General features: G+C 39.7%; 1 protein-coding gene across 1 annotated transcript; it reads left to right on the top strand.

Annotated features, from left to right (window-relative positions):
- Positions 1 to 557: 557 nt before the first annotated feature.
- On the top strand, positions 558 to 12,866 carry DNAL1 (dynein axonemal light chain 1). The gene is made up of 8 exons (XM_015629899.2): positions 558 to 637; positions 3,150 to 3,188; positions 6,089 to 6,198; positions 6,859 to 6,914; positions 8,430 to 8,485; positions 9,693 to 9,819; positions 10,227 to 10,370; positions 11,739 to 12,866. Exons 1-8 carry the CDS (start codon positions 635 to 637, stop codon positions 11,807 to 11,809), a joined length of 606 nt encoding a protein of 201 aa, XP_015485385.1. The 5' UTR covers positions 558 to 634; the 3' UTR covers positions 11,810 to 12,866.
- The last annotated feature ends 4,016 nt before the right edge of the window (positions 12,867 to 16,882 follow it).

The raw sequence follows: 16,882 nt of genomic DNA, 5'->3' as shown, positions 1-16,882 counted from the left end.
GGACTCTCTCCAGAGGCAGACTCCACGGCCTCCTTGGGCAGCCTATTCCAGTGCTCTGCCACCCTCAATGTAAAGAGGTTGTTCTTCATGTTGAGGTGGAACTTCTCGTGTTTCAGCTTAAGGCCGTTTCTACTTGTCCTGCCACTGGGCACCCTGAAGAGTCTGGCACCATCCTCTTGGCACCCACCTTTGAGGTATTTGTATCTTAGGGTGAGCTCTCCCCTTCTATAGACCAGACAGGCCAAGGTCCCGCAGTCTCTCCTCACAAAAGAGAGGTTCCAGACCCCTCAACATCTTCGTGGCTCTCCACCGGCCCCTCTCCAGTAGCTCCTCTTGTACGTAGGAGCCGGGAACCCGCTACAGGAATCCTTTGCCAGGCCAACCGCCCATCACATTTCATTCAGACGAGAGCCCGGGGGACTGGATGAGCTGCAGCGGCCACAGCGGTGGACGCTCGCAGCTGCCCCTGGGCTTCCCCAGCGCCCCGCGTGTGCCGTGAGCCCCGCGCCGGGCTCGGACAAGGCCCGGGCCAGCCCCGCCAGTCCCACAAGGCGCCGCGGGCCGCTACGCGAGTTCCGGGCGGGGCGTTCCCCGCGCCCGTAGCAACCGGAGCGTTCGCGGTATCCACGGCACCATGGTGAGTCCTGCGGCCGGGGCGGCGCCGGGGGCCGGAGCGCTGCCCGGGCCGGCGGTGGCGGTGAGGGGCGGCGCGGAGCCCTCCGCGGGCCGGGCCCGCCGAGCAGCCCGGGCTCGGCCGGAGCCGTGCGGGAGGCAGCGCGGGGCTCGGGGCGGCGGCTGAGGCGGGGCACGGTGGCCTGCTGCTGTGCTTTGGGAAAAGGGAATTTCGGGGATAAGCGAGGAAAGTGGGGGACTCACAAACGTCAGTCAGTACGTGGTTTTAAGGCGGCATTATCGGCGATCACTACAGCGATTAGCTTGGTATCTGTTGCTGTGCAATTCCGATTTCATCTATTTAAAATGCAAATAAATGTCTGCAAATAAAGGCGAAGTGTCGCTGTTTCGCTTTTTCCTAGGGGGTCTATATTCTGTAAATGCTGTGTGTCCAACTGCTATGTTTTGCGGGGTGGAAATACATATTTTGTTGCAACTATTACTAGTACCGGTGTGGTTATGCTTCCCCTTCAGAGATTCTGTTTCTTGTTCCTGCCATGTTGATGGTGACTCTTCAGGGTGACCGCTGGTTACTTGGCACTTTGAATATTTTAAATATTGTGACTTTCTTTAGTCTAAATACTTTAGAAAATTGTTCAATAGGCAGGTAGAAGAACCCTGCAGATCAGCTTCTTGGGGGAAGTTATCCCTTAAGTAACCTCCTGTGGCAGAAGATACTTTATGATGCTTTACCTACAGAAATTTCAAGTGCACCTCAAAGAAAATGAAGTTTCCAATATGTGCTCTCCAGATAACCCACTGTGCTGATGTCCATGTTTTCAACAAATTGGCAGAGATAAGTCCGCAGAGGTCAGGGAAGAAGCTACTCCTTGTGCTCACATGGATCAGTAGCTTTAAAGTCCAAACTGTTTCTAGGCATGACTTTGAAACAGCAGCAGGCACTGGTCTTATAACTGCATTTCTGTCTTTAACATGAGTGACCGAGTTCACGTACCCAAGTGCTGTAGTGACTGGCTGCCATAATTATGAAAAAGGCAGTAAAGTTCCTGCCCAAGAAACCCCGATGAACTGGAAGCTGGCTGTTTTTGTCTGCACACTGTTAGCTGTTAATTGGTATGAATGTGGTTGTTGTAGTGGGAATTTAGGGATGTGATCTGAACCAGAAGAGGTCATGCAGATGCTCATCTTTGGCAGACACTGGGGAGCTATTGCTGTGGCTCAAGCTTGCATGTCATCTCCAATGGGACTTAGAGCTAGCTATCACTTGGTATAGACCAGATTGAAATGAATCCCTGTCAGTGGGCAGAAACAGCTGGAACATCTGAAGATGTCTAAACAGAGGTTCATGTTAATGTTTGAGATGCATGCTCAGGCTCCTTGGTGTTGCTGGCTCGGTGCCTGTGGCCATTTTTTATATGCAGCTGCCTCAGCTGTTGCCTTTACTGCTGGGACCAGAGTTTCCTGTGATCCAGAGTAGTCCCCAGCACTAAAGCTCTGTGACTGAGGTGGCAGCCTGATTTTTGGGGGAAGTAAGTTTGTTGTTTTTAACTTTTACAGTGTGGGGGGTTATATAGCTGATTACCTGAAAGCCTGCTTTTATCCACGTCCTGCTACACTTAAGAGCAACAGAGATGTCAAAACTAGAGCCCTCTTGTATTTGTAGAAAGATGGCTGTTAATCACTGTTTGTAAAAGATTTATCTCTGAAATCTTTTTAATCCAAAAGACATCTTGAAACATGTTTAATATTTGGAGAAGCATTAAACATGATGTTTACATACTACTGTTTTGGATATCTTTATGTAGTTTCACTAAGACTCTGATGTGAGGTGGAAAAGTAAGAGTTAGTGACAATAGAAAGTTGGTCAGTAGGTCAGTCCTCAAAAAGCCTTAAAAAGCAGCTGTCAGGTTTTCCCAAGCTGAATAATACATTTTCATATCACATGGTGTATGTAACTTAATGCAAAACAATTGGAAAGACTATATATAACATATATAATATATATATAATATATATATATATATATAATCCAGATTGCTCTCGAGTTTTGGCAAGATGTACCTCATTTTCTTCAGTGAATTTTAGGAGGCTGTATAATTTTCTGGTCACAGACTTGCTTTCAGACAGGAAGTTGCTAATGCACAATAGAAACTGTGATGGTTTAAGAGCATTAGACCGCAATTTTCAACGCAGTAACTTTTTATGCCCTTGAATTGAATTTCACCATAAAAGCTAATAAGCAGTGTGCCATGGGGCAGAGAGTAAGATCAGGAAGATAATGTCCTGTTATTAAGCCCATTGTTTGCTTCTGAAAATGCAGCAGAGTACCCTAGAAAACAAAATTGCAGATACTGCAGGGCTCAAACTTCTTTGACTTGGCTGACCCAAGATAATACAGGAAAGTGGTGGAAGTGGGGCAAACAAGGAGGATAGGGAACGGAGAGGAAATAGATTTGCAGTGAACAAGCCACTTAAAAAATTTGATTAATATTCACCTAAGTTTGTTTCACTTTTAGGCAAAAGCAACGACCATAAAAGAAGCTCTAGCCAGATGGGTAAGTTACTAGAACAGTGTCTAGCAGCATGGGGTTTGACTGTATTCAGCTCATTTTGTTTTTCAGTCATTGTAAGAAATATGTCTACTTGAAACATCTGCTTTAAGAAGTTTCACAAAGTAAAATGATGATTACTGTTGTTGTTGTATAGTACATTCTGTTGGACTTTCTGTATGTTCCTGTTAAATTGATACAACTGGTAAAGATTACTCTGTTTTGCCCTCCTGCCTTGTTCTGCTGAATATGCATTAGCCTGAAGTCACAAAGAGATTCCAAGTTGGGGATGTATTATGTTTTAATTATGCTCTGTTCACTTCACCTAAGTGCAGTCCTTCCCACAGAATAAAGTATGAAATTCTTGCCATACTGAATTCAGTGAAACTTCTACATGTCTTTTAACTTATGGTCCCTCATATTGTGAAAAGCTTGACTCAGAATGAGTTTCTTGAGTTTTTTCTTCTTAAAGTACTCTGTTAATACAGAAACTCATTTGTCTGGTGGTGGCTGACCTAGTCTTGCAGAAAGCTGTGTGTTGGCAAGGATGCTGATGTAATTTCAAACGATGATGAAGGATGCTCTAGGATCAGGTTCACTGTCCACTAAAACCAGTGACAATCTTTCTGTAGTCTCTGAATTTTAGATGAAGGCAGATATGCTGTTGGGTGTTCATACACTTCCCTGCTAATTCTGGCCAGCTGCTAGAGCAAGGATTTATGGATGTTTTGGTCTCTAAAAGATCTGGATGTGATAGCCTGGGCAGGTACACTTGAAAGCCAGAAGCTCAAGGTACTAGCCTATAACTGAAGATTACTTCCATTTTGAGTTTTATCATTGTTTAGTACCTTCAGTATTTCAGGGATTTTCCAGTTATGTTGGTATATCCCACAAACTTCACTTTTGCTCTCCTATTAAGAACTGGAATACAACAACCTGCATACATTAACATTAGAAGAGGTATGAACTGCCTATTTTAAAAGTTTGCTTTGTCTCCCTCACCCTTTCTGCCTTCCAGAATTTCAGCTCCCTGTTTCCTATTACAGATTTGTTTTTCATTTGCTCCTCTGTCATATGTCTCTTAGACAGAATCAGTATGTGTCAGTGAGTTTCTATTAACTTTAGGCATAAAGTGCTGAATTTGCTTTTTTGTTCAAGTTATTGGGGGTGAGTCTAAATCTTCCTTTTACTCTTCCTAATCTGGGTCCATGTGACTTGTACTACTGCATTTGGGGTTGTGTTGCATTCCAAATGTTTTTCTTCCCTCTGGCATAAGGGTTTACCTATGCCCTACAGTCAGTGTGACGTTAGTTAAATCAAAGCAACAGGAAATCAAAGCAGCTTCAACTTGGCAAACATGTAACCTGTTCTTAGAAAAACATGTCTGTTCTACATATACTTTCTCTGTGGCATATTGTGGTTGTGCAGCTGCTTACAGAAGTACTTGGCAATCAGGATGGAATTTCTTCTGCAGATGCTCACTGCTGGCCCAGTATGAGTTGGAAGCTTTCTGCCTTACATGTTTTTCAGGAAAAACGTATTTTCATTTGTTGGAATAGGTTAATAGATTACAAAATGAGTGTAAATACAAATAGATACAGCACTGTTCTTAGAAAAGAAAATGGAAGTTTCACATTGATATAGTTACTTTGCTTGAACATCTATCACCATATTCTAGCAAAACATCTGACATTTGCTAAATCACTAATTTTGAGTAAAAATACTGTCACACTGAATTTGGTCAGAAACTGGAATATAAATAAGTGTACAGGGCAACATCATTTTTTTAAAATTAAATTAAGTTTTCTGAAGTATTTTGGGTGCATAAGAGGAAAAATAATGTTATCAAAACCTGATGTTCTGCTGTTGGATACTAAAAGACTTATGGGATATGATTAATTTAATTACAAAGTAGCTGTATAAACTGGGGCACACTCAGCTATCTCTCTTTTCAGTAGATGCATGAAATGGAGGAGAAAACAAGAGTCCTTGTTTTGAAAGCGCCAAGATTTCTCCTTTGTTAATGGACCTCCAGTCTTTGCACTGGAAACTGAGTGAACTGACAAAATGCTCCCTTTGTGCTGTCAGGGAGGCAGCTGTCAAAACTGCTGCTACTCTCTAAATGGGTGCTTGTTCCAAGTGTTTAGTCAATAATTGCCATCACTTCAGAATTTTGAAAGCTTTAATAGACCATATTTTTTAATAAATCTGAATGCTGAAGTTACGTCCATTTTTCCAAGGCTCTGAATTATCAACCTAGGTTGTAAATAGGAAATCTTTTGCTGTATTCTCTAAGTGTGACATTTTCCCTCACTCTTTCTAATTAGATTAATTAGATGATTTTTTTTTTTTTGAGATTCTTAACGCTGTGAATCTGTTGAGTTTCTCCCCCAAAACACACTTACCTGTGGACAGTTTGTTTTGTGAGCCAGGCATGAGTTCTGAAATTTGTGGGTGAAGTGGGAAGGAGGCTTGGCTGTCAGAACTTTTAAATCTGCTTCTGCTGTAGATTGGCACTAGCTGAGGTTTCTATATGTCAGTCTTCATGGAAATACCTTAATTCAGAATTTTAACCTTCCATCTATTCTTCATTCTTTATGGCAGACGATTCCTTTATTAAATTGCTCAAGTGTTACACAACTTTTAAAAGCCAGCATATGTAATGTATATGTTATTCTGATATCTTGAAAATAAGCTAGCCTTACCCTTTTTATGCTACATCAGCAGGAATCTTGATAAAAGTACTCAGAATGCTTTCTCTTTCAAGTAGTATATTGGAATTACTACTTTCAAGTAGTATATTGGAATTACTACAGTAATCACTTTTAGAGTAATTCTTTCAGTATAGTGGTTTTTGGTTGTTGCATGTAGCAGTGAGTCTCTTCCTCACCTTTTCTTTTCTTTAGGAAGAGAAAAGTGGCCAGAAGGCTTCAGAGGCAAAGGAAGTGAAACTGTATGGACAGGTTCCTCCTGTGGAAAAGATGGATGGCGCTCTCTCTGCTCTTGTTAACTGCGAGTAAGTTCAATTTAAAATATGTTGGAAACAAAATGTTCCCCTCTCTTTGTTACAGTTTTTCTGCTGTCCACTGCAAATATTTATTTGCTGTGTTTAAGTGTGGCCTTCAAAGCAGCAGCTTTCTCTTTTGTTTTCGTAACTGAGCTGCTCTTCCTGCACACAGTTGCCCTTTTTAATTCAAAGACCCCTGTAACTTAACCCAGAAGGTGTTAAGGTAGATTCTGTATTAATATTTGTCCCCAGAAAAATCATATACTGTTTATCAGTGTATAATTACAGATCTGTGTTTGGAGTCTATCAGCTAAATGGTACATTTATGATCCACTCCAAAATGCATGAAAAAAAGAGGCAATTTGAGCAAGACTTTCAGAAAGAGATTAATTTCAGAAATAAACATCCATACATTTGATAAGGCTAGGCATCAAAAGATAACCCAGTATGTCATGTAAGTAACTTACTGTACTTTCCCAGAAGCTAAATAAAGTTGAAGAAATCTTAATGGTTTGAGGATATTTTGAGTCTGTTTACACATTCCGTTCATTTACCGTCTAATGAGACAAGAACATATAATTATCTCTAATGCAGTGGTGTTGGGATATGGAACTCTTCCAATGTAGTGATCCCTTATATACTGTGAATTGACTATTCTTGCTTTTAAAGGAAACTGTCGCTGTCTACAAATTGCATTGATAGAATCGCCAACTTGAACAACCTAAGTAAGTGACAAGCCAGCTGTCCTTTGTGTCCATTGTTTGTTTTCTAGTTGCCTGGTTAGGATATATGCCATCATTTGTTACGTGTGTCCAGCTTTATTTATACCTGTTATTATCCTTTTTTATTCCCTCCTGTAGAACATTACAAGTGACCTTTAAAATGACCAGTCTTACTGGGAATGCATGCTGAGCAGCAGTGGTGTACTGCAGCAGGTATTCCTGCACTAGCCTTGACAGTTGTCTCAATCAGTGCAACAATCAAAACATTCCATCCAGTAAGCACTTCAGTACCTTCCCATGGGCCTTGCTGTGCTATTCAACACCTAATCAGTTCTAGAGTGATGTCATGACCATTTTCCATGCTCCTGATGGAGACAGTCTGCATCAACAACTGCATTATTGGTTGCAGTGAGGTTGGAGTGTTGTAGACCTGGATGGAAAAATGTCATTCCACTTTGCAGAGGATTGGATATACTTGGTTTCATTTTGTTCATGCTTTATAAATGAATGTGCCACCTGTCTAGAAGTAGAGTTTCTCTTTCTTGGACAGCTGTCTTTGAAACTCTTGGGTTACTGACTTTGGAACAGAAGTCTTAATGGTCTGTCCTTAAGACTTTGACTGTGGCATGAGGCTCGCAAAGAGCTGCAGGTTTTGAAGTGGAGCTTCCAGGCTTTTTGGTTCCTATTAAAATGCCAGCTAGATAGATAAGGAAGCTGGAATTTCATCCTTTCCACCTGTACACCAAGAGATCTGTCAAAGAGCAGACTAAAAGATCAAGAGATCTTTTCATAATAAGCTCAGACTTCAAAAGATTTGGAAATACTAGTCAGGGAAAAACATTCCAGTAGTCTTTCCAAATAATTGTTCTGTAATACTTCAATTGAGTAACTATAATCAGAAAAAATAATTAGGCAGTTATACATAGAAGTAAAGCCAATAAAATGTTTTAGTGGGGTGGGATAAAACATTAAAAGCCTTTAAAGCATCTTAAATATTTATATTAAAGTAGATTCAAAAAATCCAGTCTATACCAAGTATTTGATGCTAAAGCCAGACAAACTAGAGCTAGGTTGAATGTCTCTCATCAGGCATCTCTAAGGCAGCTTTATATGCTGTCTCTAGTATAGAAACCAAATCTGCTGTCTTAAGATCAGAACCACTTTTGCCTGAAGAAGAAGGGATATGAATTATGTAAGATCAAAAGAAGGAAGTCAGCAGTTAGAGTTCAGGTGCAAGGTGAAATAATTTTTGTTCAGTATTTCAAAACTGAATTTCAACTAGGTAACCTACACATGAACAGCTTTGGATTCAGGAGTGTATTTCTCAGCTTTCCACTGCATCAATTCCTGCTGATCTGTTTAGATCAGATTTTGTTTCTGTTAGGTCATTCTTTCTTAAGGCAGCCTGTTGAGAGTGCAGTTTGTAAGCAGAATATGGCATTCTATGTGACTTACAGCATCTTCTTATTTAAAAAAACCCTGTTTATTAACAAGATTCTTTAAAAAAATTTATTACAGAAAATTTGAGGATACTGTCTTTGGGAAGAAATAACATAAAGAACTTGAATGGATTGGTATGTGCTTTTTAGTATCAATTCTTCAGTAACAATATAGAATATGAGGTAATTCCCCTGTGTTCATACAAGTCTTTTCTGAATTCAATAAAATTAATTGAATAAAAGGTTAGGCACTAACTTTTTATAGTCTCCTTTTGCTATCATCTGTTCTCCCTCTTACATATTGCTTCTGAATTTTCAGATAATCGTTCAGTTTTTTGGTTGAAATGCTCTTAATGTTTGGAAATTTTGCTACCTTAATTTACTACACAGAAGAATTTTTGAAAGAGAGATTTTGTTGTCTTTAATAAAGATGATCAGAACTTCTATTTGAAAACTGCTGTCTATCTGTAAAGCCATTTAAATTCCTGGCTTTGGATGAGTATAATTCCTACAGACCTTTGCACACAGAATTTTCTACCTGAAGATACTTAGGCTATGCTTCTTTAATGCAAATATTGGTAGTCCTGTAAACACATACTTCCTGAGAGTCAATCCTTTTTATGTTAACTGGCACCTAGAGCAGTATGGCTTTAGAGTTGATGGTGGCAGGACTGAGTCTAATTAGTAGGGGAAAATCAGCTGAGAAAAAAATTGGATCAATTTTGTTACATTTGAATTCAGGCCAGAGGAATACTTTTTTCGATCAGTATTTTTAAAATGAATATATAAATTATTTTCTTTCTCAAGATACACTGTTTCTCCTCAAAGCTGTTCTCACTTTCAGAGATGCCGTATCTCTTAAGTGTGAAATGCAGAGTTCATGTATAATGACTGGTTTAAAAAAAACTCTCTTCTGAGGGAGTTATGAATGTGATTTCTGGCCAGCAGATACAAACATACCAGAATATACCAGAATAAATAATGCTCTCACGCTGTATAACATCCCTTTCAAAGCATTTGTCAAACTGTATTCTCTTCACATATGTTCACAGTGCACAAGTAGGCAGATTTGTCTCCTCTGCCCCTATGCCTTTAGAACTACTCCAGCCACCTACATCTTGTTTTATTCTAATATAGTGATTTCTATCCTCCTATATAATTTTGCTTTTAATTCCCATGAACACTTGCCATGCATAATAATTAGGGAGCTGCCTAAAAGGAAATGAGGACCAATATACCTTCATATTTTCTCACATGAGGTGACCTGTAGAAGGTGAAGAAGGAGTATGGATACTAAGGTAGATGTATTTCTGCTTATCTGAGTAGTCCTCTCATTTTCCAGGAGGCAGTTGCTGAAACTTTAGAGGAGCTGTGGATCTCATACAACTTAATTGAGAAACTGAGGGGTATCCGTGTAATGAAGAAACTGAAGGTTCTTTATATGTCAAATAATTTGGTGAAAGACTGGGGTAAGCCATGCATCTCTACTCCATGGAGACTTCTGTAGAATGGTGAATGCATGAGTTAAGTCACCAAGTGAAAAACAGTGCTGTATCTCCTGGAGCTTTGATCCTAACTGACCAACCTGCAGACATATGCAAAATCCCTAAACATCCACTCATGCAAGAGAGTAAAAATAGTTAGAATATTGAATCTAACTTCTAAGTCCAGTTAAGTTCAAGCTTTGAATCAACTTTCTCCAACCTCTTTTAAAACACATCCCTGTTCTTTAACCTGAAAGCAGCTAGAGCCCAAGCAGTCCCTCTCTTGCAGCCCATGCTCTTTGTGTTTGCACTGAATGTGAAAGGAATGTGTGGTGCAGATGTACTTTCCATGTCCCACAATCTGGTTGGTGTTTTCACCTTTGTGGTTGCAGCAGAGTTTGTGAGACTGGCAGAGCTGCCAGTACTAGAGGAGCTGGTGTTTGTAGGAAATCCACTACAAGAGAAATTTGCTGCTGATCAGAACAGCTGGATTGAAGAAGCAACCAAACGGGTACCCAAGCTGAAAAAGCTGGATGGTGAGTTTGGGGCATGAGGCAATTGGAGTAAGTTAAAAGCATAATATAAAAACAACCACAGGGAAATTAAACATAACCTCAGAGATTCATTTGTGTGCTCATGAAATTAATATTCCTCCCTCCTCTTCAGAGTTATTCAGAAATAGTTACTGAGATCCTGGCCACGGTGTTTGATGGATTTTGGAGTGCTAAATCCAAGTGGTCTTGCAATGTACAGTTGGGCATTATTCTGTAGTTACCCAAGTAGTTTTGTCAAATACCTAATAGGGAATGGAAAGATTTAGCATTAAATAAGTTAACAAGGCTTGCATCTGCTAAGCTGAATAACAATTTTCCCAACAAAAGAGGTGATGTGGGAGAATGGAGATAGACAGGGATATGCTCTGGTTTGCTTTTGATGCAAGGACAAAAACTGCATGCAAATTTCCTAAATGCCTGAATATCCCTTTCCATTACTGCAGTAAGTCTCAATTTGTGAGTTATCCTCTCCTGTTTAAGACATTGGTATGAATAGATATTCAACCATTTAGTGACTAAAAATAAGATAATTTTGAAATTTATTTTTAAATATGTTAATTCCTGTCAATGGAGATGTTAGCTGTTCACTATTATCCCCTGTTAATAAAGCAGTGAAGGGGAGAGCAGGAATGGTAGCACTAACAGAGTCAGAATAACAGCAGGGAAGGGAAGAGTAGAGGCATATCAACAAGAGGAAGCAGCTTCACTACAGGGAGCGGTGGATGAGAAATCTATTACCAGATTATATCTAGAACCAGATCAACTGCAGTAAAAAAAATTATTAAAAAGTGGAAGCCTGATGAGAGAATTGCACTGCTAGGAAGGATGGCCTGCAGTGGTCCATTTACTGTTGTAGCAGGAAAAGTTTTGAGTGTAAAACAAAAAAACAGAATAGGGCACATATTGTGGGAAAAAAGTGCCCTTGGTAGTATAAGGTTAGTCTTACCATCTACCATAAAACTTGGGGATATATGTCCTGGAAAAGGCAGCACAAAGTAGGGGCCCCACAAGAGAAGGGTGATGTGCCGATTGGTTGTTGACTATCAGTTGAACTGACTTGGTGTATCTCCCAAAGACCAAGTGAGGCTGATCTTTGCAGACCATGATTTAGTACCTTTTTATTTCCTGTTACCCAGGAAGTTGGAAAAACATCCAACAGAGGAGCTCTTCAGTTGAAGGTTTTTCTAGTTAAGACCAGTTGAGACCAGTATGCAGAAGTTCACGTTGGTTAGAAACAGGCAGGAAATACAACTTTTGACTCTTTCCAGCAGGACAGAAACTTTCAGGTAGATCATAATTAATTTAACTATGTCTTCCTCTTCTTCTTTTCCTCTTTTTTTTTTCTTCTAGGTACCTTAGTTGTTAAAGGAGAAGAGGAAGAAGGGGCAGAAGGAGCAGAAGGAGCAGAAGGAGGAAACTGATGACACTTTCTTGTTGGGTATTAAATTATTAAAGCAACTCCAGATAGCTTGGCACATAAACTTTTATAAAAGTATGTTTTGAAGAAAATCTTTGGGAAGTTTTTAAAAGACCAGCTTATCTCCACAGTCTCTCACCCAAAGAGTTAGTTACCAAAAATTGCTCACACTGGTTTTGTCAAGCTTATGACACCTTCTGTAGAGACTAGTGGAGCTGAGTTTACATGCTGTTTGGCTAGCAAAAATTTATTTAAATTAATACATAGCTATTTTTAATTCCTGATTAGTGGTGCTTGTTGTTCACTCTTGGGTTGTAAAAGAACCATTTTAGCTTATTTGGTGCTGGTGGCCAACATTGAATTGGAAACTCTGAGGCCAAAAAAACAATGTTGTGATTTAGAAATACCTGACAAGCTTTGTTGTGTTTAATTTTGTCATGGGACTTTCTCAATCTTTTTAATATGGGAGTTTGCCTTTTCATTCCTTGAAGTCAAACAGGGTCAGTAGTTGCAGACATACGCACAAAAAGGTATTGGTCTGATGAGTGCTTGTTCCTGGCCTTAGGTCTTGAAATGGGCTTCTCACGTTGGAACTCAACTGCATTGCTTAGGAGGCCATGTATAACTTATATATTTATTTATTTTTAAGAGGCAGTGGGAATTCTTTCCATGGTTTCAGTAAGACTAAAATACCTACTAACTTTGGGGTTTGTCTCTTACTAAGAAATTACTTTAGATTGGAATATGTGGCTACAGCTGGTTTCTGGCTTTGGATTGGGTCCTGGTGGACATAACCCTTCTCAGTTCTGGAATCTTCCTATAACGAAGTAGGCTGATAGTAACAGAGAATCTAAGAGCAAACAGAAGACCTGGGCTCAAAGACATAAAATTTTCGTTGTGGGGATACTCATTTTTTGTGAAAGCACAGGTAAAAGCAGTAAGAAAAGGTATATGTAGTTAGTGGGGATGGTGAGATGAGGTGAGGTGAGATGAGATATGAGATGAAATGATGAGATGAGATGAGATGAGATATGAGATAAAATGATGAGATGAGATGAGATGAGATGAGATGAGATGAGATGAGATGAGATGAGATGAGATGAGATGAGATGAGATGAGATGAGATGAGATGAGAAGTGGGCATTGGTAAAAAAAGTATTGAAGAGGTACTGAATGTGCTATATTGCAGGGTAATCAGTTACCAGCTCCTTATGTGGCTATTTCTAGTGAAAAGCATTAAACAACGATGAAGACATACCTGATTGCACTGTGGGATGACAATAGAGAGTTTTTTTCTTTTAGAAGAACAGATGGAGTCACCTGAGTAGATTTTTCTGCAGATCCTTTTTGTTTTTTTAACAAGTTTTTCTTCTAATTTGTGGTACCATCTTTTTTTAAATTGAAGTGGTAACAAGTGTATCTGAAACTACATAAGAAACTACATTCTTAGTTAGCTAGTTCACTGGATTTAGACAACTTCATTTTCATTTGTTATTTCTTTAGAAGTATTCTCCTAGCTTTATCATGAGTAAAGGCAGCATTGACCAAGAAGCACCATGGAGGAGTATCTACAGTCAGCAGTCATTTCACATGTCTTTTGAAGCCAAGCCACTCAGTGCACTTGCAGCCAAGCACTCTTGGCAAGGTGGGTGTGCTTGGGCAGTACAGAGCTCGTGGCACACTTAGGCCCTGCTGGCCCCATCTGCTGGGGGGCCCACAGGGGATTGACTGTGCCCTTGATGACTGTAAAGTGTGGCTCATGTGAGCCAGAGTTTGACCGACTCAAAACTTGCCTTCTGAATGTTCCCAACAAGCAGAAATGCCAAATTCATCTCTTTCTTTGGAGATATTTTCAGAATAGACCACGTAGTGCTCTTCTCCTAGTACTTGGCCACAAAGAAAAGTGGTTTAAGCTGTGGACCTGGTCTCTCCCAGCACAGCTGCAAGACTGGTGTGTATGGCTGGCTTAGCTCCACACGATTGTGACAGCAGGAAAAGGGAATGATGAGCACAGTCCAATGCCAAGTAATCCTGCTGATTGATTCTTTAAATATGGCCTAAGTGTATACATTTCTGAAAGTTATGTTAGATACAGCAAATACTCCACACTTTGGCTATATTGGGGCATTCTGAGAGCGGAATAGAAACTTAGTGTTCTGACTATGCTGTAACAACTGAAGTGAAACACAGGTCCATTGACAAGTTGTGAAGGATAAGAGCAGCTCCTGGCTCTCATAAGTGATCAGCAGAGGCTACATCTATGGGAATCAGTCCAAAACTCTTGTAGGTGATGCTAGAGCTGGGTGGATTGTGTGGCCCACTGGCGTTGGTGCTTTCCACAGATGAAATGGCACAAATTCTCTAGCTCTTTTCTTTGGGGGCTGCATGATAAAAACCAATAAGAAAGGGAAAAAAAATCATTATTGAAGGAAGGGGGCATCTAGTCTTAGCATATAATTTAAAACCCTTTTGATAAAAAACTGTGTGTCAGTCTCATTGAAACAATACAGTAAGAAAAGAATTGACAGTGGCATTTGTTTGTCAGGAGATGCTTCATCTTGAAGCTGGTAGCTTCACTTTACCTTGGTTTGCCTAATGAGTTGCCATTACTCTCAAGAACAAAAAAAAAAAAATAAACCCAAACGTTTTCTCCTCCAAAGTAAAGTTTCCCTAAATTTTTAAATTTGCACTTTAAAATTAGGCACTGGATGTGGTGGAAGAACTAGAAAGGTGGAAGAATTAAAACAGCTGGTTTGTATATTGGTGGTGCTACACAATGTTATGTATAAGGTGACAGTGACACCTTGGCCTGTGTGCTCACAGGGAGAGTGGAGTGAGATGCTGGAAGGCCTGGCTTTCACTTGTACACTCTGCTGTTCCCTATCACACCACATCCAGTGAAGTGGAAGCACACTATTATTCATGGATGAAAAGAGCACCCATGTAAAATGTGCAAGCCATGTGGAATTCTGCTTTTCCCAGTGAAGTTACAGAGGACTAGCATCCACTTTATTCCTTAGAGAAATATCCTAAAATTAAATTAGTGGTAGGAACTAGCTAGGTTTTTTGCTTGTTTGTTGACATGCTTACCTGTCTTCAAAGAGCTGATTGAATGCAGTGAAAATGCAGTGATTATTGAGAACTGATGGAAAAATGACAGAAAAGACCTGAGAACCAGCAGATGACTCAGGTTACACTAGAAGTAAGCTCATCTAGAAAAACTTCCAAGCAAGAGAGCACTTTTAACATCCCCTTTGGCAATCTTTTGTATACAGTAATTTTGTAGCATGAAAAACTGTTAAATTTGCTGTGTTTAAATTATTTAGGCCTATGTTTATAAATGTTATTCTGTGAAACTTGTTCAAAAATAATATAACCTTATTTTATACAAATGTCTTTGGCTGATGTGTTATGAAATAGTTCAGCTTGTGAAGAGTATTTGGAAACTAAATATTGTTCTCATTAAACTTTTCTAGGTGCTCAGGAAGCAATGTATTTATAGTATGATAGCATGTAAATGCTGTTCCTTATTGCCTCTATATTTTAGAATAGAAAATAAGATAAGGCTTTAAAAATGCTGATATATTGTGATTGTTGTCATCTGATACATAAATATTTTTTAATCTTTTAAGACATTGGTTGTCACAATTTGTTCTTAGGTTCTAAGAGAAAAGTCTACTACTGCTACGGGAAAAAAATCCAGATAAGTTAGAGAAATGGCTGATCTTTCTTTGGTACAAAATTACTAATTCACTTTGAAATTCTCTTACAGTAATATACAATTACTTCCATTAAACCCAGACAGGGGAGGGCTAACTGATTCATAAGTTTCTCTAATAGAAACTTCAGCCTTCAGTAGACCATGTCACTGAAATGTAATTTCAAAACTCTGATATAAAGAAAACTTTTCCTACCCCACAGCAGTTGGTCTCAATAATGACAAGAGCAGCATCCTGCAGTGATGGTTGTAATGCTATTTAGAAAACACATAGGGAGTTACTGCAGAACTCCTCACAGCACCAATAACTCAAAGCTTACTAATCACTAAAATGCTTTATAAGGTTTCTTTCGGTAGGTAAAATAACTTCCAGAAGCTTGGGCTTAGATCCAGCAGTTAAAAAAAGATAGAACCCAAATTGCTCCAAATGTGTGGGTTTTTTGATTGTCCAAGGTTTGTTTGCACAGCCTCAGATTTAGTGCAAAGTACTAAACTTCAGCACTTTTGCCAGCTGGCTTTGACAGGGAGACAGATGGATGACTTAAAGCCTTAAAGTCCTGGTCTGTTATCCCAAGCGAAGACAGGTGTTCCCTGTCTCTTCACACACCAAGCAAAATACTTTTTTCTCCAGACACTATTGCTGATCAACTGCCACAGGTACAAGACTAAACTAAAGCTTCTACACTGAGCTGAAAAAATTAAGTGTTATGTTTTGGGCTCTCTCTGGCAGGACTGCTGCCTTAGATTGTAAGTGCAGTCTCACAGGAGACCAGCCAGGCACTGATACACATTTCTGCTATCTGCTTTATGTAGCATTTGTAGCTTTTAAAGACATCATGCCCATAGGTGTGAGAACACCTGTGTAGCCTAGTTAACTAAAAGGTAAAGTACCAAAACAGAAGATGTTTGGAGGATAGATACAAGCTTATTTTAAATCCACAGCAAGAGATCTAACTGCTGCCAGAAGAAACAAAATATGTGCCATGTAACAAAAACTGTTAAACCCCCCTTTAGATTCAAGGAACAGATAAGTGCCTTTAGGACAGTATTTACTAAAAGTTTTTTTCAAACTTTGTCATTGACAAGTGTGATACAATATGATCTACAACTGAAGCCGTCCCAGAATTCACATCTGATGTGGGCCCGTCAGGTACTGAGTTACTCCATGATGGCTTTGCCTTGCCCATGGTCTTTGCAGTTTCAGGTAAGTTTCAGAATCCCACCAACTTTATTTACAGCACAGCAGACCTAGAACTATTCCCCAGGAATTTCTAGCACACTGTCAAGGTTGTTTCTGTTTTTCTGGGAGGGTGCTCAGCTTGGAGTGGGACACACATCTCATGAACACTTCTGTAAATC

The sequence above is a fragment of the Parus major genome, chromosome 5, assembly GCF_001522545.3.
Source record: "Parus major isolate Abel chromosome 5, Parus_major1.1, whole genome shotgun sequence".
Lineage (NCBI taxonomy): Eukaryota > Metazoa > Chordata > Aves > Passeriformes > Paridae > Parus > Parus major.
This window is presented reverse-complemented; position numbering and strand designations above follow the sequence as displayed.

Bases quoted from the DNA above. Each gene is read 5' to 3' on its own strand.
- DNAL1 (XM_015629899.2), top strand. The intron at 9,820-10,226 runs GTAAGCCATGCA...TTGTGGTTGCAG, and splicing joins TAATTTGGTGAAAGACTGGG to CAGAGTTTGTGAGACTGGCA. The intron at 10,371-11,738 runs GTGAGTTTGGGG...TTTTTCTTCTAG, and splicing joins CAAGCTGAAAAAGCTGGATG to GTACCTTAGTTGTTAAAGGA.